Source organism: Bombus flavifrons, chromosome 5, assembly GCF_040668555.2.
Source record: "Bombus flavifrons isolate JBK064 chromosome 5, iyBomFlav1_principal, whole genome shotgun sequence".
NCBI classification, from domain to species: domain Eukaryota; kingdom Metazoa; phylum Arthropoda; class Insecta; order Hymenoptera; family Apidae; genus Bombus; species Bombus flavifrons.
The window spans coordinates 16061181-16088529 of NC_138446.1; the positions used below are offsets into that span (position 1 = coordinate 16061181).

The 27349-nt window shown below is 44.1% G+C and overlaps 2 protein-coding genes across 2 annotated transcripts; one reads left to right on the forward strand and one right to left on the reverse strand.

Annotated features, from left to right (window-relative positions):
* Positions 1–188: 188 nt before the first annotated feature.
* Cdk5alpha (Cdk5 activator-like protein) lies at positions 189–12156 on the reverse strand. Its single transcript, XM_069114375.1, has 4 exons — positions 11710–12156; positions 10680–10922; positions 575–871; positions 189–436 (listed from the first exon to the last, which is right to left on the reverse strand). The coding sequence occupies exons 1-4, from the start codon at positions 12154–12156 to the stop codon at positions 341–343; spliced, it is 1083 nt and encodes a 360-aa protein (XP_068970476.1). The 3' UTR covers positions 189–340.
* An 11138-nt stretch (positions 12157–23294) lies between these two features.
* LOC138180117 (uncharacterized) lies at positions 23295–25481 on the forward strand. Its single transcript, XM_069113617.1, has 4 exons — positions 23295–23648; positions 23736–24010; positions 24174–24304; positions 25231–25481. The coding sequence occupies exons 1-4, from the start codon at positions 23423–23425 to the stop codon at positions 25367–25369; spliced, it is 771 nt and encodes a 256-aa protein (XP_068969718.1). The 5' UTR covers positions 23295–23422; the 3' UTR covers positions 25370–25481.
* Positions 25482–27349: the final 1868 nt, after the last annotated feature.

Genomic DNA, 27349 nt, shown 5'->3' on the forward strand with positions numbered 1-27349 from the left:
GACCGACGTGTCACAGCTGCACGTCCTCTGGGACGTTGGCGTTCTCTGGGGCTCGAGAGGCGCTGGCTCGATCGCGTCCAGATCCTCGATGGTATAGTAAATCTCTTCGCGTCGCCTCTGACCACAGGACGGACATCGTCCGCTTGGCTCTCCATCGTCGCGGCTAGATCGATGATGATGATGATGCTGATGAGGCTGTCGATGCAACGTCGAGGTCGAGGTCGATGCTGTGGGGTCAAGCTGCGGGGGCAGCTCCTCGTCGTCGCGACGGCCGTCGTCAGAGCGTCGTGACGTCGCAGCCGTGCCTGTCGATGCGCACCAGCAAGTGTGTGTAGCTCCGTCAAGCCGCCTTGGTGGGTACCGCGACTCCGGAGACGACGAGGCTCCGCTCGAGGCCGGTACCAGGCAGACTACCTCGATCACCAGCTCCACAGGCCTGTTTCATTTATTTCGCACTTGGTTAAACGATACTTAATTAAAATTTATAGTATAATTTTAATTCTAACGCGATCGAGCACCTAGAGAGCACGCATGCGTGTTAAAGTGCGGACTAATAATATAAATTATAACAAACCTTTAGCTCAGTGAAGACCTCCGTGAAGAATCCTGGTTCGCTGTTAATCCGCAGCATCTCGGAGCTCAGTCGATTGACGATCAACAGGCATCTATCCCAGAACTTGTCTTTGCTGTCCTCGATGAGGAACGGTTTCAAGGGATAGCTGATCTCGTTACCCATGTAGCTGTAGCTCAAATACAGACACGTTAATACCGTCGCCTGAAGTTCCCTCTCGGACGCTTCGTCTCCGTCGACCAGCTCTCTCACCAGCATATAAATGAACACAACGTTGGCGGGATTAATGAATGCGACATCCTGTTGAAAAACATTCTATATTAATACCAACTTTAAACATTCAACCATGTTGTTTTATATATATAGCTCGTCACTTTTTTTTTTCTTTTTAAACAATAACGAATATCGTAACGCGTAATGTACACCTACATATCAACACTAACTTAAACCTGTCTTTTCTCATATATACATCTTCCTTTATATTTGTATTTAACTTAGCCAATAAATATCGCCCATACGTTAAATACGTATTGTCGCTATTTTCCTCAGCTTCAACGTAAAAAGATCAATGTCGAGGCGAGTTATCGTAAGCAACGATCAAGGAAAATAGCAAGGCAAAATCGAATTTCTACGAATACAGAGGGCTAGACGGACATTCGATGCATGTCTGGTGCAGGGGAGCGCACGTATTGTTGTTTCGCCGGCGCAGCCCCGTGCATCCAGGTGAAGCGAGGTGCTTCTTCTTGCCAGGCAGACGATACTCGTTCACCGGTAGAAAGGGATGATTCACGCGCGGTGTCGCATTACGTGCTGCGCTTACGAAATTGCAATCGGCATTGTCGCACTCAGCACTCCGGCTGCGGTCGATACTTCGATTGCAAAGGGTCTTCCTTTCATCGTGACCTCCACGGGGAAACGATGTTTCGCGGTTTCCACGAAGACCCGTCGCTGCACTCTCCGATTTGCTTGCCGTTGTTAAACGGAAAACTTCTACCTCGGTGCACTTTGTATTTTATCGGTACTTTCGTATCTCTCTTTTCGGTGATATATGTAAGTTTTAGGAAGTATGTGTTTCCTATTTAGTTAGATAGAGCGTAACTAAGAAGTGGAAGAGAATAAAGTATGTTCTGCGTGGTAAGTTTGATTTTCAGGGTTCGAAGATTCATCTACGGTCAGTTGTGGAAGTTTTTGTACATGAGAAACTGTTTTGATGAAAATAAAATTTCATCAAACTTTTTCTAACGTCGATCGCATTACCCAATATTCTTTTGAATTTAGATAGCCATCTTTCGAAAACTGGCTAATGGCAACGTAAAAATTCATTTGGTATATTCAATTACACCCCGATGAAGAGAAAATTGACATTATTTTAAAAGATACCGGTGTATAGACTCTATACGATTCAAATTGTAGGCAATCAATTCTTCGTCAGACGTAAGGCAATTTACGTAAACGAAGTTGTTAATATCGCATATTACGATCTACGTATCTATTCCTGTTCTTAGCGTGTTAAATATTAGCGATCGCGGCTGGAATCGTCCACTTTTGTCAGCTGTCCTTTACCAAAGGCGTTCTCCTTGCTCTAGAAACCGAGTCCTCCGAGTCATTAGCGAATTAGGACGCCGCGCGTAGGTCGACTTGGTTCCAGAGTGCACAAGCCAAAGTGCATTGGTTTGTCGAGTGCGCTTGAACCACTGGTTTATATAACTTCTTCGTTAGCTTCGTATTCGTTTTACGCTTAACACGCAGTTATCTCGCGTATACGTGTGGCTTGTAAATACCTATATTTACACAAACATCCGTCAAAACACACCCATATTCCACAGGTAAGCGGTAGTGACTAAATCACACGCGTTTAACGTTTCATCGATACGTTCTTTGCGTCAATATTATCGCTGTAATACGTAAGTATAGTTGATATATTATACAAAAGCTATAAGAAAGCTAAACTTAGATCGTTACAATCGCTGTCACGAATACCAGACAGCGTTGAAACATTCAGAGAGAAAGATATTAATTAGACAAATGTTTCGAATGTTGTACAAAGCTATTTCAAAATCAATCGAATTTCGGTACTTTTTGTGCGTTTGATCTAAGTATCTATCGTACATACAGGTATACACAAAGTGTTACAGTAATTGTAGTGTTATCGAGAAGAAAATGATACCACGCGAAAAAATAAGTCGGTAGAAACGATTACTGGAACGCTCTATACACACATGTATATTTATCTACCATACACCTACACATACGTCGTCGATTTCATATTCAAAGCGGAGCGAGTCTTTGACCCTTGAAGCAATCTCTAGCCCCACTCTCGTAGTTCTCCAATTACAACGAATGCTTTGTGATAATTAAAACGTACGGTGGTGATCATAGGCGAGGCGGTTCTTTCAATCGGCGAGGGTTCAACGGCGTATAGGGAGGTGGTTTCATGCACATGTGGATGCACCGGCAGTGAGACCCCGCGGTGACCTGACAGGATCGATGCTCCCGATACTACGCGTTTCCTCTTGGGTAGCAGCGATTTTGCCAGCGCGTTGTCGCCCAGCCGGTTGTTGCACCACCGCCATCGTCGCCTTCTCGTTAAGCGTGTTAAACGCGTGCGTTACGCGGTACAAAGCGTTGGTACACGGCTCAATGCCAACGAACAACTCTGACGTGTCACGATACTCGGAGACGTCGGTGCTTCTACTAGATACATACGCCCTCCCCCCCCCATCCTTTCGCAAGTATTACAATATTTACCGATCACTCGTGCAAAACGCGATAATATAACGAATGTGAGCAATATTACGAAGAAAACGATGGTCGGTCAGAGTTAGGATAAGATTCAGAATACAGAGAAGAAGTTTGCAAAGGTCTTAAATTGTTTTTGAGGTACGTTTTATTTTCTGTAAGTGTCTTAATACTTATAAACGGAACTGTACGTAGTCGTATGTCGCAGTAGACGAAAAGCACTCTCTCTTAATGATTTTCTTAATGATAGAAAATCCATCGAGCGGAAGATTGTTTCGGAGGCTATAGAAAGCACGAATGTTTGCTTGAATCGTAACAGGTGGATCCAGGAAGTGTGCCACGAGCGATAACCGTAACTATCGTAATAGAATCCGAAGCTTTGCGGTCGCGTTAACGATATTGTGGCGCACGTTGCAAAGGAAGAAAAGGAGAAGATCCGAGCGAATGGTGAAAAGAAAGCAAAGAACTAGAGGAAAGCAGCCCGCAAAAGGAAGGAAAGGAAACCGATCGATATTTAGCGAAAAGGAAGGAGGTTTACCGCGCGAACTTGTAAAAAAGGAGGAAAAAGGCCAGCTAAGTTACAAAACGTCGCGCTTCGACGTATTAATAGCCCGGCTATTTCCGTTTTTCAGGACAGATAATAACTTTCGATATTAATTGGCAGCCTGTATCGGAGCTGAACACGGGGAGAACACGATGGCACGGCAAAGGAGGCGCGATTTATTTTTAAAATAAAGACCTCACCGAGCCATGTACTCGATACGTATCCGTGGAGTTTCCGCGTGTCTTGGTCGGTTCACAGAGCTCACCTGCTCGGGTATAACGTGGCTCTGTGGCAAAGCCTTCGAGGGTAGAAAAACGGCGATACAGAGCCGACGGAGCACACGACCCGCCTGGTATATTCGTTCCCTCGGTCGATATTCTCTTGGGGTGAGCGGCCTGCATCCATACACGGACCTCTGCAACCGCGTTTTTCATCAGCTTATCGAAGATTCAACGGTTCTAATTGAATTTTCGAGACTCTGTACATACGAGACTGTGACGGACCTTTAATTCGACTGACCAGAACCCGACCAGATACACGCTTTTAACTCCAATCAACTCGAGGTCGCACTCATCCGCACGAAAGTGTCTCTTTGATGTTACAACGTACTCGAGCCATCACTCTCTTCGGTATAATTGAATTCGATACCGCCTCTGGAGAGTATTTGGACAGCGAATATTAGGTAACACTCGTTCAGCTATCGGACGAGTTTTTGAAACTCAGGAATCGGTTTTCTTTCGTTCGTCCTTTATTTTTTAATTTCTTACGACTTAAGTAAATACTTGTAATAAATACTTAGCGAACGATCATATATTATGTTTTAAAATTTATCTTGGAATTTCCTACATCTTATGTCAAGTTCTTGCGATAAATGGACGTATGGAAGTAAGTCGTTTATTTTTCGAGAATAAAATGTAGAGTCGATTTGGCTTCTGAGAAGCTTCACATATGATCGCGATCGTGCACGCGTTGCATACGGAAAGATAATCCAAGGATAATTAAGCACGTGGGCGCGTGATGGACGAGCGATTACCTATCGTGATACCGTGGAATCCGGAATCGGTTTATTTGGCTTCCTGTTGACAAAGAATAAGATAGGCTATCTTACACGTGCGCTTTCCCTTTGTCGTCACAACCCAACCACATCGTGAACACGAAAAACGATTGCACCGGCATATGGTTTCCCTTTAACGAGATTCTCCGCAATGACGTTCAAGCTTCTTCTATTTACCGTCTAGACAAAGTGGATTAACGTTCTAACTTAAACGATCTACGTGTTGCTCCTGCTTCGGTATTTCGCGATCGTCACACTTGCTCTCGAGTCACGTGCTTTTTCTCAACGAACAAACACGTCGGGGAAAGTGGATTAAATCGAAATTAAATCGGCGTTGATCGGTCGAGATCGGAATCTATCTTGTTAGAATGGCGATCGAACCTTTTCGAAAAATCGGACGACCACGCTGCGGTTTGAAAGTTTGGCGATGTTTCCGCTGAACGAAGATTATGCGATTCGACACGGGAACGCTGTTGCAACAAATAAAACAAACTCGGTTACCTAACCATGAGACATGGAATATTCCGATCGCAAGCTTCGAAAGCTGTCGAAGGACGACATTAGCGTAGTTAGCGTACTTTTCGAGAATCGTCGTGAAATCGTCATTTTGGTGGAACAAAAGCTAAGTGAACATAATTGTATCGATGATAATTTGTTTCCTTTTACGCTGTTCGTCATTCTGTGTTCTGTGAAAACATCAATTTTACCATTGATCGTGTCAAGTGTGCGAAATCTGTCGACGCCCTCGCTGTGAGTGTGTTTCTAGGGCGGACTGCATGTGTCACCCTTGACTGATTAGATTTGAGCACGTGCACGATCGATTTGCGGTTCTTCGTCGCCGAGTAGAAACCTCAGAGTGAAAAGAGCGTGCTTTCGCATTATTTTATTTCTACATGACGTACACAAAGTTGCGCCGAGAAAAATCCAGATACCACTGCCTCGTTAAAAAATGAAATAACAACTTTAAAATTGAAAAGTACAAATATCATCTACCGCTATTTTCCAATAATTGTCGAGCTTTTGCTTTTTTTCGCTGTGTTTCGTACGAGCAGTGCAACTTCTCAGGAAGTATATATTTCGCCATTACAGTCGTCGCTTCGATAACCGTCGTTGTTATGCGCGCCACTTAACGTCGAATTAAGTGGCATCTGGAAGGAAAAGTGGCAGAAAGCACGATGGAAAATTATTCAGGGCATCTGATTGCCCTACTTGCGTCAAAGTCACCACGAATCACGACTAATTAAGTATGCAACGATCGTCCTTGTGAAACGCCCGATTTCTGAACTTTCCTGACAAGAATGGGCGGGAGTAACATCTTCGTTGAGTTTTAAATTATTTTCAGAGAAAGTAGCAAAGTAAGCTTTTCCCATTCCCTTTTTTAAATATTTTCTCGATACTACGAACCGTTTACCTGATGTTCGTTTACGTATAAATAAAAATATATTTAGGGCAAACATTTTTTATAGACGAACGATTTTCCAGCCCTAACGGATAAAAGAAATTTTCGTCCGATATTTAATAATAGTAGCGATTCGGTTTCGCAGCGAGGAATCGATAAAGGCAACTTTTACGTAACACTAGCTGGGCTTTCGATAATTCGATGCAGCTACGATCCGTCCAACATCCAGCAATAAGCTTACTTCACCCTGTTCTACTCCAACTACAAAACTTCTCTGTTCGAGTTGGAGTTCACCCCTAACGAGCAACTTTCAACGACACCCCAAATCCTAACCTTTGAATCTACACGCCGACTACTTTATCAAGGAAGCTGTAAGCTTCTTCGACATTCCTTGCTGTAGACATTTCCTCCCCAAAAATCCTAGTTTCCGAAAGTAGGGTAACGTGGTTGCATCGTGTCGATAAATCTATGGTACGCTGGCAAACGGCTGACGAAAGCTGCAATTTTTTTAAGTAATCCCCTTTTCCTTGGCTGGAAGCTACTTCTTTCGAGGGTAAGAAGCTCTGGGGTTCGGGGAAGAGGTCGTCTCCCCGTTGCAATTAAAACCGAGGGGTGAACGTCCCTAGCGAGGTTCCCCGCATATTTCCACACGGCGCTGGTTAAGGGGTGGTTCTGCAACGTTGCCGCTCCACGCACGTGACCCTCCACCCCCACCCTTGCACGCAGTTTTCCCGATGCTGCACATTGCTGCACACATTTTTTTTCCGCGGCGCCTTAACCACCCTCTTCGATACCCCCTCCCCCTATCGATTCGCGACCGTTCTTTATAATTAACCGCGCGGCGTTCCAATTTCTGGCTGAGAAAAAAAAGCACATATATACTCGCTGTACGCGTAGTACGAGCGAATTAGTGCCGCATGGGAGATGAACTAGGGAATGGAGAAAAGCGTCGAGCCTAGCTATAAAAGGATTTTAGTCAGTTTATTATAGAGAGCCCGCGGAGGAAAGTAGGTGACGGAAAAAGGGTGGATGATAACGTAACGGCCGAGTATCGCGCTAAAAATAATTATTCCGCTGATAATTCTGGCGGATTTTATAGGTGTGTGATGTCACGTAGGCAGGTTCGCGATATCAAACGTGGAGGAAAAGCGGCCAGGAAATTGAATACTCGTAGCAGGGACCGACGCGAGTGCTTAACGTTCGAGTAAGGGCTAGTAGGATTTGGGGTTGAAAAACAGGGTAACGACGATCGCTAGAGAGATTCTTTGACAGCGAAAGCTGCGGCTCTGTGTATATTTACCTACGCTGTACACTCGTTCGGACGAATAAACACACGCACGTGGATGGGCTCCATGCTACCCTTATTACGAATCGACGTGTGCGTGACTGCACGTTTATATCGATGCTACTTTCCCTCCCGAGCGTCTACCATCGTGGAATACCGCATACTCGTGACTTTTGCACAGATAGCTTCTCGATAGATGCTGAAAGGAGATCGCTTTCTGCGTTTCTTCGCAAGAATTCTGGGAACGAAGCTTGGCGTAGTTTTTCATTGGCTTTCGCTGGCGTTTCGAACGATGACGCGCGAAATTAAAAAAACATAGATCAGATTGTGGATATTCACGAGTTTATAGAAGATTTATGAATGCAAAAATGCACAAGCTAAGACAATAAATCAAATTTTTGTATATATATGTTTGTATATATGCAAATTACCATACAGCAAATTACAGTACGCTTTATGAATGCTTAATGCATTATGATCAGAAAAGAGGAAATAAAGAAGATAATTTCTCGATCGTTGTTGGCGCGACGTTTCAGGGATGAATCTAAAGATCGATGTTAACAATTCGACGCAAAACGCGCGGCCGCGTGCCGATGGAAATGTCGCATTTCGATCGAACCTTCGAAACTGGATTAGCGCCACGAGCATATCAATATTCCAGTCGAATCTCTCCTGTTCCGAATATAGATAGTTCAACTTTAGAAGACTCGAGCTATTCCTCGACCGTTCCTCTTCTTCTCCGTCGATGTTCGACTTACAGCGATAAAGAATTGACGCATCGTTGCACGATAGAAGGATGTCATGGCGGAGCATTTAGGATAAAGTCGTTAACGGAGGATTTTTTGAATGGAAAGATAAACTGAACCCCCGTTGCATTCGTTTCGAGGGGAAGGCTTTATCGGTAGCGTGCGCCAAAACTAAACGCGACGAACTTATCAACGTAGGAAATCGTTTAGTATCGTATAGTCTCACATGTTAGAATATTTAAAAATTAAAGTTTCTCGTATTCGTATTCGCAAGGATTAAAATTCGGCTAATTGAAAATTCTGATTAAAGAACTGTCAGGTTCGAATAACCGATTAAGATCTGGAGAATTTCGAAACTCGTAAGCAATAAAATATGAGCATGAAGTTTTCTCTGAAAAAGACAAATAGGTTGCTCGAACGGTGGATAGAGCAAGAAAGCGTGGAAGTATGTTTTTACGTGATCGGTGGTAATTATTCGATTGACGTGAACGTGATGAAATTGTGCTTAAGATAGCAGGGATGCGAACGTCACCGATGACGAAGAAAGAGTCACTTGTCAATGGGTGAGTAAATATCGTTTTCGTGGGCAGATCGACGATGGTTCTCCGCAAAACCTAATGCAACGTTGCGTGATAGCTCGTAAGCTGGATAATCGATAATGACCTTCGTAGCTGCGAAAGAAAAAGGACAGTGGAAGGAATCGTCGTTTACAACGAGATACGTCGCACGAAGGAATATGTTGATTCTGGAAAAACATCAGCTTGTAGAAAGCAGGTTAGATATCGGAGAACGTTCGTGTCGATTTCGTGGGCGAAAATAAAACGATAAATTCGCGGTAGTCTTGAATTCAAGGCATTGTTTAATTATACGCTAGTACTTGACCCAATTTGTTATTCGCAGCTATTATGTTTCATTCTCTCCGAGATTTTATTGTAGAAACCAGAAACAATCGAGGCAGCTTCTATATCGCTAATAATTTTTTCATTCCTTCGCCCACGATTCATCGTGCGACAACCACATATTCCAATGACAAAAGAGTCGGTGTTCCTTTCGCTTTCAACGTCTTGCGCGTTGATCGGCTTTGCAACAATACATCGAAAATGGAATTCTCGTCTATTCAGAGTGTCTGAAGCAACACGCGATAATGGTATGTCCGACAAACTAGACACGAAAATCAACTTCGTTCTATGTCCAGAGTACTCGCTTTCCTACAGATACGCGAACGTTTGTTAACGAGCAGAGATACGTCAAAGTTATTGCTGAAAACATGAAAGCCAAACGAACGAGTAATCTAACCTGTTACAAGTTCATAACATTTGCATAAGCCGCGATATTAGCATAAAAGCATGCTTTGGCGGTAAAATCGAAACGAATTCGAAGGGAAATCGCGAGCAGTTCGCTCGATCGATCCTGTACCTCGAATGTCCCACGTTGTACGTGTGCAACGAACAGTTCATTGCGCCGTCAAGTACCATATGGATCTGTCTAAATGGAAGCTGGTGTTTCGTTGAGGGAAAAAGTTGAATTCCCTTCGTGGCATATTGTAACTAACCTGCGGCCTCGGCAGCTCTCATTACGGAGCCACGTATTCCCGTGGGTCATCGCGTATGCATGCACCCTGTGGAGCATTTCGAACGATAGAAGGAGCTTTAGAGTTTCGATAGGAAAAGAGTCGAGGGTGCTCTCACTGTTCAGACGCGTGGCGGATCTCGTATCGCCTAAATGGCAAAACGACACTTCCATTCGCCTCTCTTTTTCGCCACGCTTCCCCAATATGCATCGAGTCGGTGTGAAACGAATGTCGAGGAGGATTTGGCTGAGCTGCAGGGCAAATATCTTGCGCGACCAAAAGTTTGTTCTCGATCATCGAGGCTGATCAAATCTTTCGTCTCTCGCGTTTCTCGTCAGCCGCTAACGGCGACGATAATATGATACCGAACGGCTGAATCGCCTGGTGTCTCGCTTAATTCACTCATTATAAATGATATTGCAACGATGGACTTTAACGAGGTTGTACCTAGCACGGTCGATGGGATAAACACTGATTATCGCGTTATCGTTAATTGGTTGGCTTTCGTTATCGAGCGTGACCGCGTTGCTTGCCTGCAAACTAATTCTTATATCGATAAAAGTTTCTAACGATAAGTTTTTAAGGTAGAATCGAAGGAATACGAAGACTAAAAGGATATAGTTAGGTAGAATTATTCGAGTCATCTAAGTCTCGGTAACTTAAAATTCAATCTTAAACTTTGCAGAGAATGATGAAATTTGTCGTGTAAATCGAAGTAAGTCTACCTTGGCGCATCGTTGATATAACGTTAAAATTATTTCAATGACTCACCTGCCAGCCTTGAAGCAGTAGGCTTCTATCGACGGTCCTCAGCCACATGACAGCGTCGCCGGCCTGGAAGTCTCTTAAACGAGTGCATTTCCTGTGAAGGAAGACGCCGAGGCATTTGAGCAATTCCGAAGTCGAGGCTTGAATCACGGTTTTCCTTGGCTTCGAGAGTAAAGGCTTCTGTACGATCTTCTCGCACGTCGGGTTGTGCGTGGTATGATTGTTGTTTGACGCCGGTGGTTTCGTCTGCACCAAGGGAATAGGAGATTAATCTTCGTAAAAATACTCGCGGGAGAGGATTTATCTTTCATAGAGAGGGAGAGGGAGAGTAGCGGATTTCACAGCGTGGTTAGCGATAAATAATTCCTTATCGACAGGGGAGTCTCGACTTCCGCTTTCAACTGGAATTCTTGACGAGTTAGGACGATGAAAATTGAACAAGCAATGTTCATGTCTCTGAATAAGCAATGTTGCGTTTGGAGAAATTTTTCGCGAAGGGAAGGAAGAAGTACGCGTGTGTACTTGTGCAATAGACGAAGGGAAACATCGACGCGATCGATATAGTTTCGATCGTATCTAGGGTCAAAGCACCTTCGACGTTCTTCGCACGAGACTGCCAAGTCAATTTCGAGGCTGATTCGCGGACATTTGCACGAAAATGGGCCACTTTTACCGCAATCGCCACGTAAACTATGCCGTATGGCGTAAACTATGCAACGGCGTCTCTTTTTTCCTATCGTTTGGAAAATTTTAAGCTTTCGATACGATTGACGGGTGCCATGCCATTGGCTTTTCGTTCGTTTTGACGTTTCGCGAACATTGGCGCAAAAGCGCAACTCATAACACGACTGTCTCGTGAAAAATCAAAAGCATGACATTAGTAGTACGAATATTTGGTACCATTGATATTTTTTGCCAATTTGATATCGATATTTTTTGCCAATTTGATATCGATAAGTAATTAAGTAGAAACGATCAGAAATATTCTGTATCTTTGGTAAAAACTATGAAAACAAAAAAGAACAAGGCTCACCTGAGGAGTCTGTATGTTCTTATTCTTATCGACGATGGGTATGTTATCGAGCGGCTGCCTAAAGCCGATATTCTTGTTCTTATTGTCGAGCTTCTTCTTGTTGTTGTTCGACGTGCTGAACCGTTTCCACGAAAGCGCGTTTATAAACAAAGAATGTTTCTTCAAGTTCTTCTCGAGCGCGTTCTTCTCCGAAATAATTCTCGCATTGTCGTTATTATTCAAATTGATATTATTGTTTTGCAACGAGTTATTGTTCGTAGGCGGATGGTTCGTGGGCGGCGCCGGCGCCACTGTAGCGACGCCACTCTTGTTCTCCCGATTCTTCGCATTGTTCAACTGCTCGTAATTGAAATTGTTCAACGTGAAGTCAGCGGGATGTTGATGTCCCGTTGGCGGATACACGGAACCGCGTCTGTCACGCGGACTGAACGACAACACCGTACCCATGCTGCTGGGACGGTTCTCTTGTTGTTGTTGTTGTTGATGTTGTTGTTGCTGTTGTTGTTGCGACGGTGCCTGTGGCTGTTGCTGCGTCTGCGTCGCCTGGTGACTGGGATTCTGACCCTGTCGACTTACGTTTTGAGTCGGATGTCCAGGATTTTGGCCTGGATTGGTCGTCTGCTGTCCTGGGTTCTGGGTGTGATGGTCTGGGTTTTGACTCGGATGGCCTGGGTTTTGACTCGGATGGCCTGGGTTTTGACTCGGATGGCCTGGGTTTTGACTCGGATGGCCTGGGTTTTGACTTTGATGGCCTGGGTTTTGACTCTGGTGGCCGGGGTTCTGGCTCTGGTGGCCGGGATTCGAAGTCTGGTGACCCGGGTTTTGACTATGTTGTTCCGTTTTCTGAAACTGTTGAGCAGGATTCTGATGAACGGGGTTCTGAGTCGAGTGATCCGGATTGTGCGGCTGCTGTTCCGGACTCTGTGTCTGTTGTCCAGGATTCTGGGTCTGATGACCCGAATTCTCAGCGTCCGCGTTCAGCTCTTGGGTCTGATGACCCGAATCTTGTGTTTGCTGAGACGTAGTGGGCGGAGGTCTCGGTGGTCTCAATGTTGTAACGCGGTGCGGGGGTGGCGGGGGGATTCGAGGAACCGAGGATTCCCTCGAGGGTCCCGTCAACGGGGTGGCATCCCCTGGCTCGATGGCCTCCTCCACGACGGGACCCACCACCTCGCTCAGCCGACCTCCCAGCCTGCTGACTTCTACCTGCGACGTGAACGACCCTGTCTCCTCCTTTACCTGCACTTCCTATCAAACTTCTCGCCTCTGTTTTCGTCGCCTTCTCCCCTCTTCCCGTCGTCTGTCTCGTCAGCTACCGTTAACGCGATCGCGTATTTTCTCCTCCGCGAGAAAACCTCGAAGAACGTTGTACGACCAACCGCGATCGATAAACCAACAAGTCCACCAAGAAATATCGTACAGTCGGCGCACACTCTTTTCTCGATCGTTTCGTTGGTCGTTTCGTTCGCGAAAACTTCCCTCCTCGAGCTGCCTGTCACGAGGGAAAATGTCGTCGATGCGTGGAGAAGATGTCGGTCGACGTGCAAAATGGCGAGCGATCGATGCCTCACCGCCCTCCGCCTTTCGGAGGGAGGATCAATCGGGTGAATGAAAACACAGAAGCGACACACCGAATTACCTCACCAGATATGTTACTCCGTTCTCCCTCTTCGTCTGATCCGAGGGGGACGCGTATACCCCTTTTTCTGGCAACTCTCTTCCCTTTCACGATCCTTCCCAACTTCCGTGCCGTTCACCAGCACATTCGCTGCACTCTCGCCGCACTCTCGGTTACCACTTTCCAGCCGTTGCTTCCACGCGGTTCTCGTGGATCCGATTTCGTAGATTGGCTCGAATCTCCCTTGCCGATAGATCGATACCAGCCAATAACAAATCATCCACGAGAACGTTCACTCCGCCGTTCACTCTCGGACCAGCCGAACGCTTCTTTGTTTACCACCCTGTTTTCTCGAACCTCTCGGCTAACCAGAGAAAATCCACCGTTCGAGAGCTTCCTCTTAATCCCAGATTGCCTCGTCTCTCTTCTAGTTTCTTCTTCGATCGGACGAACGTTTTACGACGCAATTCACGCTTCTCAACGGCGAATGTCGAACACTTTGACGGCTCACGCGACACGACCTGTCACTGTTGACAACGCGCGAGGGCTGCGTGTATGTTGACAGAGCTAGTGGGGAACCAGTGGCGCGGCGAGCTCCGATTCGTGTCTGCTGGCTGCCGTGTTCGCCGACGTCGCCGTCACCGTCCTCGTCCTCGTCCTCGTCCTCGTCCTCGTCGTTGTCGTCGTTCGGTCCTCTCGTTCGTTTGTTCGTTCGTTCGTTCGTCCGTTCGTCCACCGCCAGACTTTCTACGACCAACCAACACGTAGCACGCCCCATCCCTGTTATCGGTGCGCGCGCAGTCGTTCGATAAACGCGCTACGTCGATTTCACGGGGGTGGAAAGACAGAGACAGAGATAAGGAGATTAAGGAACACGGAGAAGGAAAGAGAGAACACACGGAACGGCAAGGGATCCCCGAACAGAAGGGTGAAGTACGGACCACGAAGGTGAAACGAAGAGAGACTAGCCACGCCGCATACGCCCAAACATTTCTTTCGTTTCCTTCGACGCCGCGACGCCCGCTTCTCCACCTCTAGCTTACTTGCGAATTTACGAATAACCGCCCCTCACCTTCTCACCCCGCGGCCCTTACGCGAATGTTTGGCCGGAAGCGACCGCGGGACCTGAACGTAGGTCGAGATTCTACCTCGCGGAGAACAGCCATTGCCGAGTGGGGGTTGCTTCCCGCTATGCGGTTTTCGACTCGGCGAGCAATTTTATACCTATACCCTTTCATGCCTTTTTAACTCTTTGCCTCCTCTCTACGCTCTCCTTTCATGGGGTTTTCCAAGTGTTTCGATACGAACGCGTCAATGCTTTTTTAGAAGCGGATTAGATTGATCGTAATGATCGATGAGAACGATTTTATGCTTGCTACAAGTGCTACGAACTACGAGTATATATATATATATATATATTTTTCTATCGAAGATTCGGACGAGATTCACGAAGAAGAAGGAGATGTAAGAAATTTGTAAAAAGAAAATTCTGTTTTCTTAACACAACGGTCAATATGCCTTAACTATTAAGAATTTTCTACAACCATTCGCTAAACATTCGTCAAAAACAAATGCTTTTCGAAGCAGCGTAATCGATTCTCAGGATCGTGTGGCAGTTAATAAATCTAGTAGGACACTTTGGAGATTCGCGTTCGTGTATCACAAGTAAATCTTTCATCGTTGCAAAATATAGATTATTATACGTCATCGTTCGTGAAGGTAACGTAGATTCCTCAAAGCCTTTGAGAAAGGTCATGACACCTTTTCTACCTGCAACATTTTATTACGTTTTCTGTTTATCCATCGGATATGTAGCCGCGTTGTGGCCTCTCAACTAGTCGACGATCGGTTAAATCGCAGTAATTCGGTTGGGGTCACGAACCTTGGACGATATTAGCGCTCAAGGTGGAGGGTAGATTAACCTCTTAGGTACGACGCGCCACTATAGTGGCTTTCGCGGATGTCATCTTGTGTTACGACTTTACTGACACTGTGAGTCACTTTACTGACTCATTTCCTCATTGACTCATTTTTCATTTGTTTTGCTTCACACTGTTTTTTACCCTCGCAACATTTTATAACAGTGTCAACAATGTACAGACAGGATATATAGTCTTTGTTTTTGATACGCCAGTATCAGATATCAATCGTTGCTTTTCGTTAAAATAAATGTACCATTGTTAGATGTTCTTTTTAACATGCCAATACGTATCCTTATAATTTTTTAGAAGCTTCAATCTGAAAATATCGCTTCAAAATAAAAAACTAAGAAAAATTTGAGATACTATCGCGCTATGAGTGTGAAAATTGTGACGTGAGTCTATGTCGTCCTGTTAGCGATATTGTGCGATGGTCTACTGTCGAAGTTTATGACACATTGTTTGCCATTGAGCGAACACGTCGAGCGCTTAAGATTTATAAGATAAAGGTTGCAAACTTTGTAACGTGCATTGTGAGAAATTCAATCGTTGATATTCAGAAAGCTGAAAAGAAATCTTTCAAAAATAACAAATACGCTGTCCGTATCGTAAACTTGAGATAAGCTTACAAGCTTATATCCTTAACAACTTGACTCATATATCTATCGCATTTGATTACGGGGTATCGAATTTGCAGCAACTTTTCCTTATTTTTGCATTGTCAAACATTCTTTGTGAATCATCGATGTATATATATTTAAGAAACTACGATATATATATGTCGGAAATACCTTGTAGTCAGGATTGTGAGTGTTGGTTGAGTCTTCATTGGAATTAGCCATCGTCGTGATACAATAAAGACACAGTTTATTAGCACAGAAACAGATGATACAAATTTGTCAATCGACTATGATGATTAGGCACCCGCGATACTAGCAACAATGGTCTCGGGTACGACAACGAAACCGCGGTCAGAGGGATGATGGATGAACGTACTCGCGAAGTCTAAGTCCGCACAATAATTCGTAAGAACGTTACTTCCTTCAGTTGACGAGATCGCGTGAAAGAATCACTCCTTCGTCCCGGTGATGCCACAGAGGAAAACTATCTCGGGGCGTGTCTAAGGGCCCGAAATCATCGGATTCGCCGAGGATAGTCTTCGTACAGAGAGTAAGGGAAATTGGCATTGCTGCTAATTGGTCAATTTCCATACCGGTGATTAGAAAAGATGCTAATTGTCCTCGAGAAAAGGTTGCTAATGAGCACATCGACCTCCGGCAAACGTCTTACTCGAAGAATAGGAGCTGTGTGTGGCCACGGGACAGAGACCGTTAGAATGTTTACTGTCATGTCTTGCCAGGGATACTTCTTTTAATGGCGGCTATAAAATACCTTTGTTAAACAAAGCGTTCATCCCTTGACCGCGGGTACGTTGGCGACCGACGGTCGCCTCGAGCCCAAGCTCATTATTACTAATCCCGGACGATTACAGTTAGGTTGGATAATTACAATTGTTTAATTACAGCTATAGTAGACTCCAGGTTACAACGTTGCGGGATTCACCAGCATTCCAGAGGCTCCGGTGTTCTTTCCTCTCCGACATATATTTAAGAAACTACGATATATATATATTTTCTACGAAGCGATAATTCACGTTGATTTGATAATTTCACGAACGTTCCAGGTTTAGTTAGCTTTGAAATAGGAAAACTCCACTGTCCCAGGAATTGTACACAGAAGCACGATATCAATGTTGTTCCGTGCTTGAAAACTGAACTACTCGAAAGATAAATAGAGACGAAACCTACACAGAGGCAACGTGTCTTCATTGTTACTTAACGTTCATCGTCGCTTTCGAAACGTGACTAGACAACATTTATCTCGATAAGACACCAACGTATGAACCTTTTCCATTTTACTTCCATTGCTCGACCTACCGAGCACATTCCATAAAAGCTGATCGAACATCCCACCGGATACCACCTATTTTCATCTCTAAAACTATCTTCAAATCACGAAATTTTCCACTCGAAATGCAATTTCTTTCATTCGGGGGAACTCGCTTCGTTTCCTACTAATTGCGTGCCTTTGGTCAATCTTCCCTAATGAGTATTTTCAAAGAAGTCTTTTGAGTCGTAATGTTGCCAGAAGGGCAATTGTTAACACCTAAAAAGAAGAGTAAATTGTACACTTTTGTACACTTTACGATAATATAGCAATAAATCACAGTAATTCATAGTAATATATATATATGTCGGAGATGAAAGAACATCGTGATTTCCCGGCTGGAATGTTGGAAAACCCCCAATACCCTAGTCCAGACATTTACTATAGTTACACTTAAGTAATAAAAATAAAAAATATTTCTAATGTTTCAATCTGGCTTTATGACGATGGGTTCGGGCTCGAAGTAACATAGCGAGTCACTGGACGTAGCCATGGTCACGGGAGAGACGTGTACCCGACGAAGGTATGGAATGATTATATGGCTCTCATTAAGAACAAAGATTGACCCGAGAAGTGGGGACAGGAGTATATAGGGGCAGTTTCATTTGGATCAAGGAGAGAGTTACGCAGATAGTTAGTTAGTCGTTGGGCGCATTGCTGATTGAGTTATCAAGACAGTTATCCGCATCATGTATCACGTGGGTAATCGTCATCCCGTGGACCGTGGATTCGTTATCGAACCTGAACTCGTTGTCACCATCATCTCGACCATCCTACGCTGTTATTACTCGTAGCCTCTTGTAGTGTCCACATTCGTACCAATCAACATTAGCTACCTCGGCGATGGTAAAGTAACTAAAGGATCATCGAACGCCCATAATTCCAATCCTTCTCCGACATATATATAGCAATAATTAGTATATACAATTTAAATTTCGAGAAGTAAACCACTGCAAACCTACAAAGTTTCCACGAAAAGTTATGAATTCCGATTATTACAATTTCTCGGTAGGGAGGGTCGTACCTTTGTTGACCGTTTGGAGGATCATCCCGAAACAAGGTCGGGAACGTGTTACAGGTATGATTATCGTCGGTATTGTGGACTAAGTTTGCCAGGCGAGGGTGAAAAAAAAAGAGAACGAGAAGAAACGATCGGGGGCAGTTTCATCGATTAACCACGCGCTAATTAACGTTTCACTTAACAACCAGGTGAATGGAGTCTAACGACACGATGGAAAGATCCAGAATCTTGTTCTACGATGTTCAACGCGAGAACAAAGAGACAGCTGCAACGATGAAATATAAAATGGAAAAATATGGAGAAATCGATGAAACGTTTACGGACCTCGCCTGATAAATGCATCGCGTTCTTGACCGGTCATCGAGGAGACGCGAGAGAAGGGAAGAAGCGTCGCTTATTAAAAGATGAATCCACACGCCGCCAGCAAAGCGTATTGATCTACCCTATGCGCGTATTATAAAGGCTTCCTCGATTGCGAAAATTATTTCAGTTTCTCCCGTAACGTTCCCCCTTCCAACGATTCACAATTCGCTCGAATAAATGATTAATCATCCCCGATTGCTTCGCTCGTCAGTTTTCAGCGGTTTTATTTCGGGGAACGACCAGCTGCGAGTGTTCTTCGAGTTCCACTTTCCTTCTAAACGAGAATTACGTACACGGATGAGAAACTGTTACAAGGTTCCTGGTCGTTGAGACTCTGCGAGAGAAATTTCAGAGTTACTTTCCGCGATTCTGTGCAAGCCGCGAACGAGTGACCCGGTCGAAGCGTTAAAGATGCACGCGCGTCTTGGAGCGAATAGTTTCGCGGCGCAGGCTCGTCCCGCTAATTTACCAGCACGCGTTCATCATTCAGGCGTCCAGGAAGTTTTCCAGCGATATTAAAGCAAGCATGTCGTTCCACATATTAAACACGTTCCGCCGGCGACTGTTCGTAGACTATTGCCCGAGGAGCGAAACGAAGGAACGTCGACTTTTATAACTGCCATAAAATTGCGATTTTCAAAGTTAAAATCTTCCGAACTAATATAAAAGGAACTGGCGAAAAGAAAAAGAAGTATAACCGGAGATCTCTGTAAAAATTGTATTAAAAGGTATTCTGAAATGATTAAAGTTTTATTTAAAGTATGCAAATACAGCGCATTATTAAATACGTTTCCGGAGGAATATTCAAACAGGTTGAAACGAGGAACGCTTGATCCACGGTGAAGAGCCGCTCGAGGCGCGACCGTAAGGAATAGAAAAACTCGTGCGAGGTCTCGAGCAGAAGGTAAACAGGTCGGCGTGGAAATGGAATCAACGAGATCTCTCGGCTTTAAAGGATTTCCCAGGCTGCCTGACCCGAATGGATCCTCCGAGGCTTCCTCGGTCGCGCCGGATTTCTGGATACATATATTCTATTAATATCGGAAGGTCGATGTATTGCTCGTACCGAGGTGAGAGAAACGTCGTTCGATTCGCCACACGTCCTGATGGGATCTGTCTAAGTTCGAAGAATTCTAAGAAGCTCGTACGATTGCGTACGTTACGTGTATCTAATCTAAACTTACATTGAAATATAATTTCCGAGAAAAGAGGAGAATACGTTCCGTGTAAATAATCCGTCTAACTCTATCCTTTCCATAACTCACGATAATGAACCTGAAATATTATGTAAATTGCGCTGTCTAACCATTCGCATTAATCCAAGTTTCGCTCCCTTGCTTGGACCTGGAACCAACCGGCTGAATTATTCAAACGCACGATCGTCTAATTGAATTTTCCCTTACGTTACGTCATACTAACGAGCAGAAGAATCGTGTAGCTCGAACGCACGTCAGGTTCGCGGGCGTTCTCCGATTCGTCAACAAAATATTCGTCGGTAATCACTCGAGGACGAAACACGAGTTGGTTGCGTGCCAGCGAGTAGTAAAGGCAGCCACGGCTCAGACACGATACGAAGAACCCTCCAATTAATTAAGCGGCGTACACATCTACCGTTGGTAGTTTTGGTAAAAAAAAAAAAAAAAAAGAAAGAAAGGAAAGAGAGACGAAATGGAAAATGTAACTGTTTCTTGCGTACTTTAACAAGCAGCCAACGCGAGGAGAAGCGGGATGGCCATGCAAACGGAACAAACACGAATTATCCATTAATTCGGGGTGGTAATTGCGGTCTTAAAATGCCGGCTGGCTCGCGCCAAAAACTACCACGACGATCGAACAAAAAGAAACGCGAAAAGGAACAACATACATAGTGCTTGGCGATATTTGCCGAGCGTGAAATTGCTTCTGGCTAGGGCAACAAAGAAAAATGAATTTTAAACTGCAGCTTTACGAGTTCTATTCTTCCTTCGAAGAAATCAATTTCTGTTTATTAGGGGGATACCCAGCTAATAGTAATTACCATGTTTTTATCTTCGTTTTATACAAACGTTCTGGCAATCGCTCGTAGCAACGAGATTACAAACGATAGTTTTATAAATACAACAGAACTCACTGAAACCTACATACGGATTTGTTTCTTCTATTAATTACGTTTTTCATATTCTTACGTGTTTATGCATTTTGTACTTTTAAATTTCCATTAAATGTGCAAATATTTGTAAGCTACGAGCGATTGCTACGCTGTATACATGGCGATACCTTTGACTCATAAAGCGACCGTAATTATCGCTAGGTATGTTTCTTCGTCACGTACTTTACCCTTGTCGTAGAATCTTCTTACAACGATTTTCATTGCTTTCTTTGGCCAGCAAAGTAAACTGGATGAGAGAGGCTTTGCTTCCATAAATAAATACGTAGAAATGGGTCACGAAGTGGCCTACAATTAATCGCAAACAAAAATAGGAAAAATGTAGAGAGAAAATAGTAATAAAAGGAAAAAAAACAGCGTGATACAGGTCCAAGAAAAAGGTAGATGCCAGGCTGGGGTAAATCGACTGGAGGGGTGGGTGGTGTCTAGCCGCTGTAGTCAACCGGCCGCATAAAAGGGCTGCTAACGAAGCTCTGATTGCAGGCCGAGCGGTTTCGATTGGACCGTGATAAAAAGTCAGCGTGCAAGGTGTCCGAGCATAGGGCGGCTGCTGTAAAAGCGTACTAAAAATATAATGCTTGCTCGCGTCGCGTTGGCGTGAAACCGCGTCTTGTTCACGCGGCGTGTCTATCGATGTGACCCCGATACAAGTACGCAGCTCTAGAAAAAAAAAACACAAGCCCGCTTTTATTGTTCGCAATAAACTGGCAACGCCCGACAAGAGTATAATCTCCATGTTCCTTGTTGTCGCCAGAACGTCCGTATTTCATAGATACGAAGACGAATCGCGTTTAAAATTCGCTTAGAAAAATTCTAAGATATTCGTTTAGTTCTTTCTTTCTCTGCGAAACACGAATAGGGGGAATCGTTTTGTTATCGATGAGAGTTTCTAGCGGGATGGTTCGTCGAAATGCGTTTTATCTTAGAGCGATCTATAAAAAAAAAAAAAAAGGATGCAACGCAGAGTAGCTATTTATAAACCAGGGTACATAGACGTTCCATTTTCCCGGTGGCTTTCAAAGAAGCGCAGTCCCAAGGATACCCTATGCTTCACTACCTAAGGAAAACGTGTCACCTGGGGTTGAAAGTGCACTGTGACAATTATTGACTCTGATAGCGACTACCGTATTTGTAGAGGTTAACAGGGGGGGGGGTGGACTATTCGAAGATGTTGATACATATCGTCGTAAAAACTGGACAGACCAGTGGAACGACTAATAAATAGTGGAGGAGGAAAGTTGGAAGCGAGCGAGCGAAAATTTCCTCTGCGGAAGCTCGGAGAATATAGAGCGAGGATTGGTCCATTATTTCTCGAGACTTGTCACGAGAACTGGAAGAACTTTCTTCTTATTAAACCTCTGGGAACCCTTCCCCGGCAAAGTATCGCGGTGATGTCTCGTGTTCGTAAATTTACGCATTTTAACCAGCTGTTAACGCAATTCTGAATTATATTTTTCATCTGGAAGTCAGCTTATTTCGCTCGGGCAGAATCGAGCCGAACCTCTACGATCTCATCTACTACGGTGAAATAATTTGTCGTTGTTTTCTTAAGAAGATCCTATGAAAATGTCGAGGAAGGGTTACACAGCTGTAAAAAGCAAGCAGCGGTGAGTTAATTCGTTCTTTAGGGATAGCTTATGGAGGAAACGTCCGCGAAACAGCTGACTCGGTGCAAAACTACCAGCTAGCAGTCCAGACAGACAGAACGAAGAACATCATCCCCTTTAGAAGGGCTCCAGACAGACGAACCCTCCAGGCAACAGCCCTCTGTTCCCTCCCCGACAGCGACGACCGTCCCATCGCCATAGCAACCCCTTGGATTCAGCAGCCAACCTAACCAACCGATTTGCCCACACTCCCGGTCCCCCGTTCGTTGTTCGAACATTTACATCAAACACGACGTTTCTTTCTTTTATTTTTTTACGCACTCGAAATCAGGCAATCCTTTGTTTCTTCGTTGTGATATACTCGCGTGTGCGAGCGGAGTGGCTGCGCATCGGCGATTTCAATTTACCTTTCATTTTTACGATTGGCTAAATGTTACGGTTCGTCGCGTGTACCGTTGTAATTGGAAAGTTTCTGTTTCGGAGGAATTGCCGGATCAATTGCGAAGAAAAGCTTAGACATCCTTTGTTGCCTCGTATCAAAGACCACGTACGATGTACCTTGTGAATCATCATCGACGATGCTATACCGTTTTCGTTGTCTTTGTTCCGTTTGTTTAACGTTTTCTATGCTTTCTCTCTCCCGAGTTATCATTTGTTCTTCTTCTTCGACTTTAAGGAGAGAAAAGTTACTTAGAATAAGTAACTTGGAAAAGTCTACCTCGTAGACGTAGTTTCTCCAAGCATAAAATCACGTCGCGCATAAAAGATTCTGCCTATTCGCCTGCCATTACAGAAACCACCGCTTCGAGGATAAGTCATGGCGTTTTCTGCGTGAAGTCGCGGGATAGCTCAGCGGGCCGAATGATGGCCGCAATTTCTGAAATTGCCGCTACTTTTTTTTCGCTTCTCGTGTCTTCTGCTTCAATTGCTTACGTCACGAAGCTGTTGTTTCTTCCACCTTCTTAAGACCACCGAACGCCATCGAACCTCCGTCAGTCGCGTATCGTAATTCATTCCTTTTTCGTCGAAAGTCAACGACAAACGCAACAACGAAAGCCACTCGTCGGATAAAAGATTCGTGCGAAAGGAAAAATGTTGTTCCCTGTAACGACGAAAGCTCTTCCATTATTAAGCGCGTTCACGGTGTCGATCGTCGCTCAAGATACAAAGACTACGGTGTTTCCGTTCGCCGGAAATGGCTCCGTCCTGGAATCACCGAGCAGAGAGGAATCCGCGCTTCGACCGGATATGACGCGTTCTTCCGAGCTTCTCGCGCATCCTCCCACTCTGCCTGTACCTGCCAATAATTATCTCCTCGGTAACGTTTCGCGTGTTTCTTTAATCAATTATCGTGACGAGGACGTAGATAGATATTGGAAAATGCTAACGTTGTTACGCTTTTCAGCGCCGCAGAGAACGTTTATTCGTCACAGGAGCGAAAACGTGCCGCCTTACGTGTACGATAATCCACATTTCAGCTACCCAGTAGCGCACTCGATCGATTACCCGCTCGGACCATCTTCGAAGCAGCTCGTAATCGTCAGCTTCATCGGTTTACTGTTGCTGTTCGCTATCATTCAGAACACGATCGTGAACGCGAAGCGCAGAGACATTTTGACGGACGTGCTGTCTGCCAGGAAGAAAAGAGAGCTGTATGCTGCGTATAATTTCGATTCAGTGGTAAGGATTCGACGCGTAAACATTCCGTGGTTCGTTCTGTAATAAAGATATTCTTTATATCGACGATAATTCGATGCGAAGTTTCTTATAGCTTTATAACGAGATGGTAGTTGAAAGTTTTAACGATCAGATTTCTTTATCTTACTTGCTATGTTGGTCTCAGACACCGGAACAGGAAGACGTTCTCGACGAAGACGCTAGGGTACGATGTATACAGAGAACCGTGTGCTTGGAGAATCGGAAGCTCTCGAAAGCGTTCGGTGCTACCGGCAAGATACTCGCCAAGTACTTAACGTGAGTTGCAGAACACGACGATATTGCTTTGCGGCCAGTTTCCAGCGCGACGCGGCGTAGAAATTTAATATTCAGAGTGTCGTCACGCGAACGAACGCGAGTCGTGGTATCCGGACCGGGAGAACTTCGACGTATCCCACTCATATTTCTCGAAATGCCATTTGCACACCGTAGGAATATCGACACGTTGAATACCACGGCAGTTTTACAAGATTTGCCCGTAGCGTCACGATGAATTTTTTATTATGCGATACATATAATATATGAAATATTACCTACAAGAGATATGTTACGGTGTATAATCATCGTTTTAATGAATTTATCTCACCGAGGTCACCGGTGACCTCCGTATCGCTGTTATGCAGTTTCGCTCGATTCACTTATTTTTTGCGATTATGAATTATCTCATATAGCTTGTTCGCATTGCTAATTAATTGTTCCGTATTGTTACGTCCTGGGACTTACCATAAACTATAATTCATCCCTGAGTCATACTTATTCGAAACTGCAATAATCTTACTTTAGCATTTCTTACTTTACTCTCGAGCTCCTTAATTGCCATCGTATATCTTTCAAGTCAAAACGTTCCTTATGGCCATTGTTCACTAAGTTAAAGGCGGGTCTTCCCATGATCGACAGCCACTGCTGCGGGTTGTACATACTAAATTTATATTTCATGTGTAAATAAAACTATTTTTATATGTTTTATACCGAATTAATTTTGTCACGCCATTCTAGTAACGACGGTAATAATAAAAAATGTATAGCTACTGTATACTAATCTTGATGCGCCGGTCACCAGTGACACCGATGGCATTCAACGTGTTAAAGATGCTTCTCACTTTCCTGTCTTGGCAGGGAATACCGCGGTTGTGGATATTTCGCGAGGAAGAGGAAGTTGATTCAGATCGTTCGTGTGCTTTCAGACGAAGCGTGGAGAAATCTTTGAAATCGTCTTCTGGCTGGTTCCGATTGGTACGGGATGCCGGGGAGGCAGGGGTTCGTGGTGAGGAGTGCGAGGTGCTTTACAGAGGCTGCGACGAAGAAGTTTCCTCAGGATCGTAGAGAAACACGCGATCAACTAAAACACAATCAGAATATGTACGTTGCATGTAGAAATAAAACATATGATAGTAAGAAGGAGAAGAGGGATGCGTTTTATTTTTTATTCGCAGCTTTCCTGATACCGCGTACAGTTGGCGGATTATCCAAGGGATACAGTGACTGTAATCTATGTTACTGTGTCATTTTTTGTGTCATATAAACTTTATACGGATACGTAGAAAGTGGTCATTTTTATTGAAATAGTTACAGTTTACAATTATTAAACGAGAAATATATTGTTAAACAAAATATAAATACTTCCTACGGATTAACGATGAAATATATTTATGTATATGCTAAATGAAATATAGAAATGAACAGTTAAATAAATGAATAAAACGGTTAAATAAACAATGATTCAGAACTTTTTTTTTACTAATTATACGATTAAAGTTAAATACCTCGAGCGACTTTTGATAAAATTTATTATTATTTATTACATCTTGATAGAAAAAAATGTAGCGTTGGATAGTAAAGAGATTAGGATGAAAGATTTATCAAAATATTTCTTCCCTTCCTTCGCTTCTTAACTTGTCCTCTTCTTAGAGATATACAAATTTATCCTATTCATTAAGATATCGTAATACCGGAGAAAATCCTTGGGAATAATTCCGATGTACTACAGGTGGGAAGCAATAAAAGTGTCGACAGACAGGGAAAATTTGGAAATTTCAATGGGCCCTGTACTTGTGGCGTCTCATGACTCAAAGTAATTAAAGAAGGTGTACGTGACCATAATTCACCCCCTTCCCTGTGCTAGAAATGCCAAAATCGTGGTATAAAAGACAGCTGTTAGTCAATTGAGAGCACAGTGGTACTAAGACCTCCGCCATGATTTGAGTAGCGAGACAGTTGCGAGAGAGTAGCGAGCAAGTTGCGAGTAGTTACGGGTGAATCGTTGTAAGTTGTAATAATCAAAGTTCGCGTAAAGTAACCGTTGCTTCCTGCTAAAATTCTAATAAATAACTCTGCAGACATCACTAACCAGAGAAGGTGAAAGTTTCTACAAATTTTCGGTACTCGTCGAGATTGAACAAAACAGGAAACGAAACATTCAGCAGAACTGTTCGTGTAGCGATAGTGAGCTGAAATGAAGTCGAAGACAGGTGCATTGCTAACCATAAGCTAACGTGATTCGAAACAATGAAATCGAAAGACGAACCCATAAGACGAAGATTGAAAACAACTGGTAAAAAGAAAGAATCGAAAGAGCGCTTAAGAGCTTCCATCGCTTTGGAGATGGAGCACGGCAAAGGCAAAGAAGACGAGGAAGAAGAAATGCGCGAAGCGTCCGAAACACGCGTAGGAGCCGACAGCAGCACGTTTTAACATTTAGAGACGTCACAAAGTTCATGAGCACGTTCAGTGGTGTCGACAACGTCAATGTGCAAAGCTGGTCGTTGGATTTTGAGGAGATGTGCGACCTTTGCTATTGAACTGATGTGCAGCGCGTAATATACGCGAAGAGGCAGTTACGTGCTTCGGCCAAATTGTTTTTCCACTACGAAAGGTGTCGTAAAAGTTGAAAAACGACGAAGAAGATGCCGAGTACCGAATTTGAGCCAAAAGTGGATGCGTACAAGGTGCATAAAGACTTGTCGTGTCGAGCCAAGAAGAAAACCGAGACATACCAGGAGTATGTCTACAAAATGTTCGACATAGTGAAGCAAGTGAGTCATGGAAAATCCGTAATAAAATACATCATCGACGGAATTCGTGACGAACAAAGTTAAAAGAGAAGCTTGCCCTGTACGAAGCCACGGAAGGAAATGCGAAGACGAAAGCCAAACGGGTTGAAGAAAGATCGAAGAGGACGAGTCGCGACGAAGCAGCACGGGAAACAGTGCGACGATGTTTCCTATGTGGAAATAAGAATCATCCAAATGCGAAATGTCCAACGAAGAGCAAAGGTACCAAATGTTTCAATTGCTTGGAGTACGG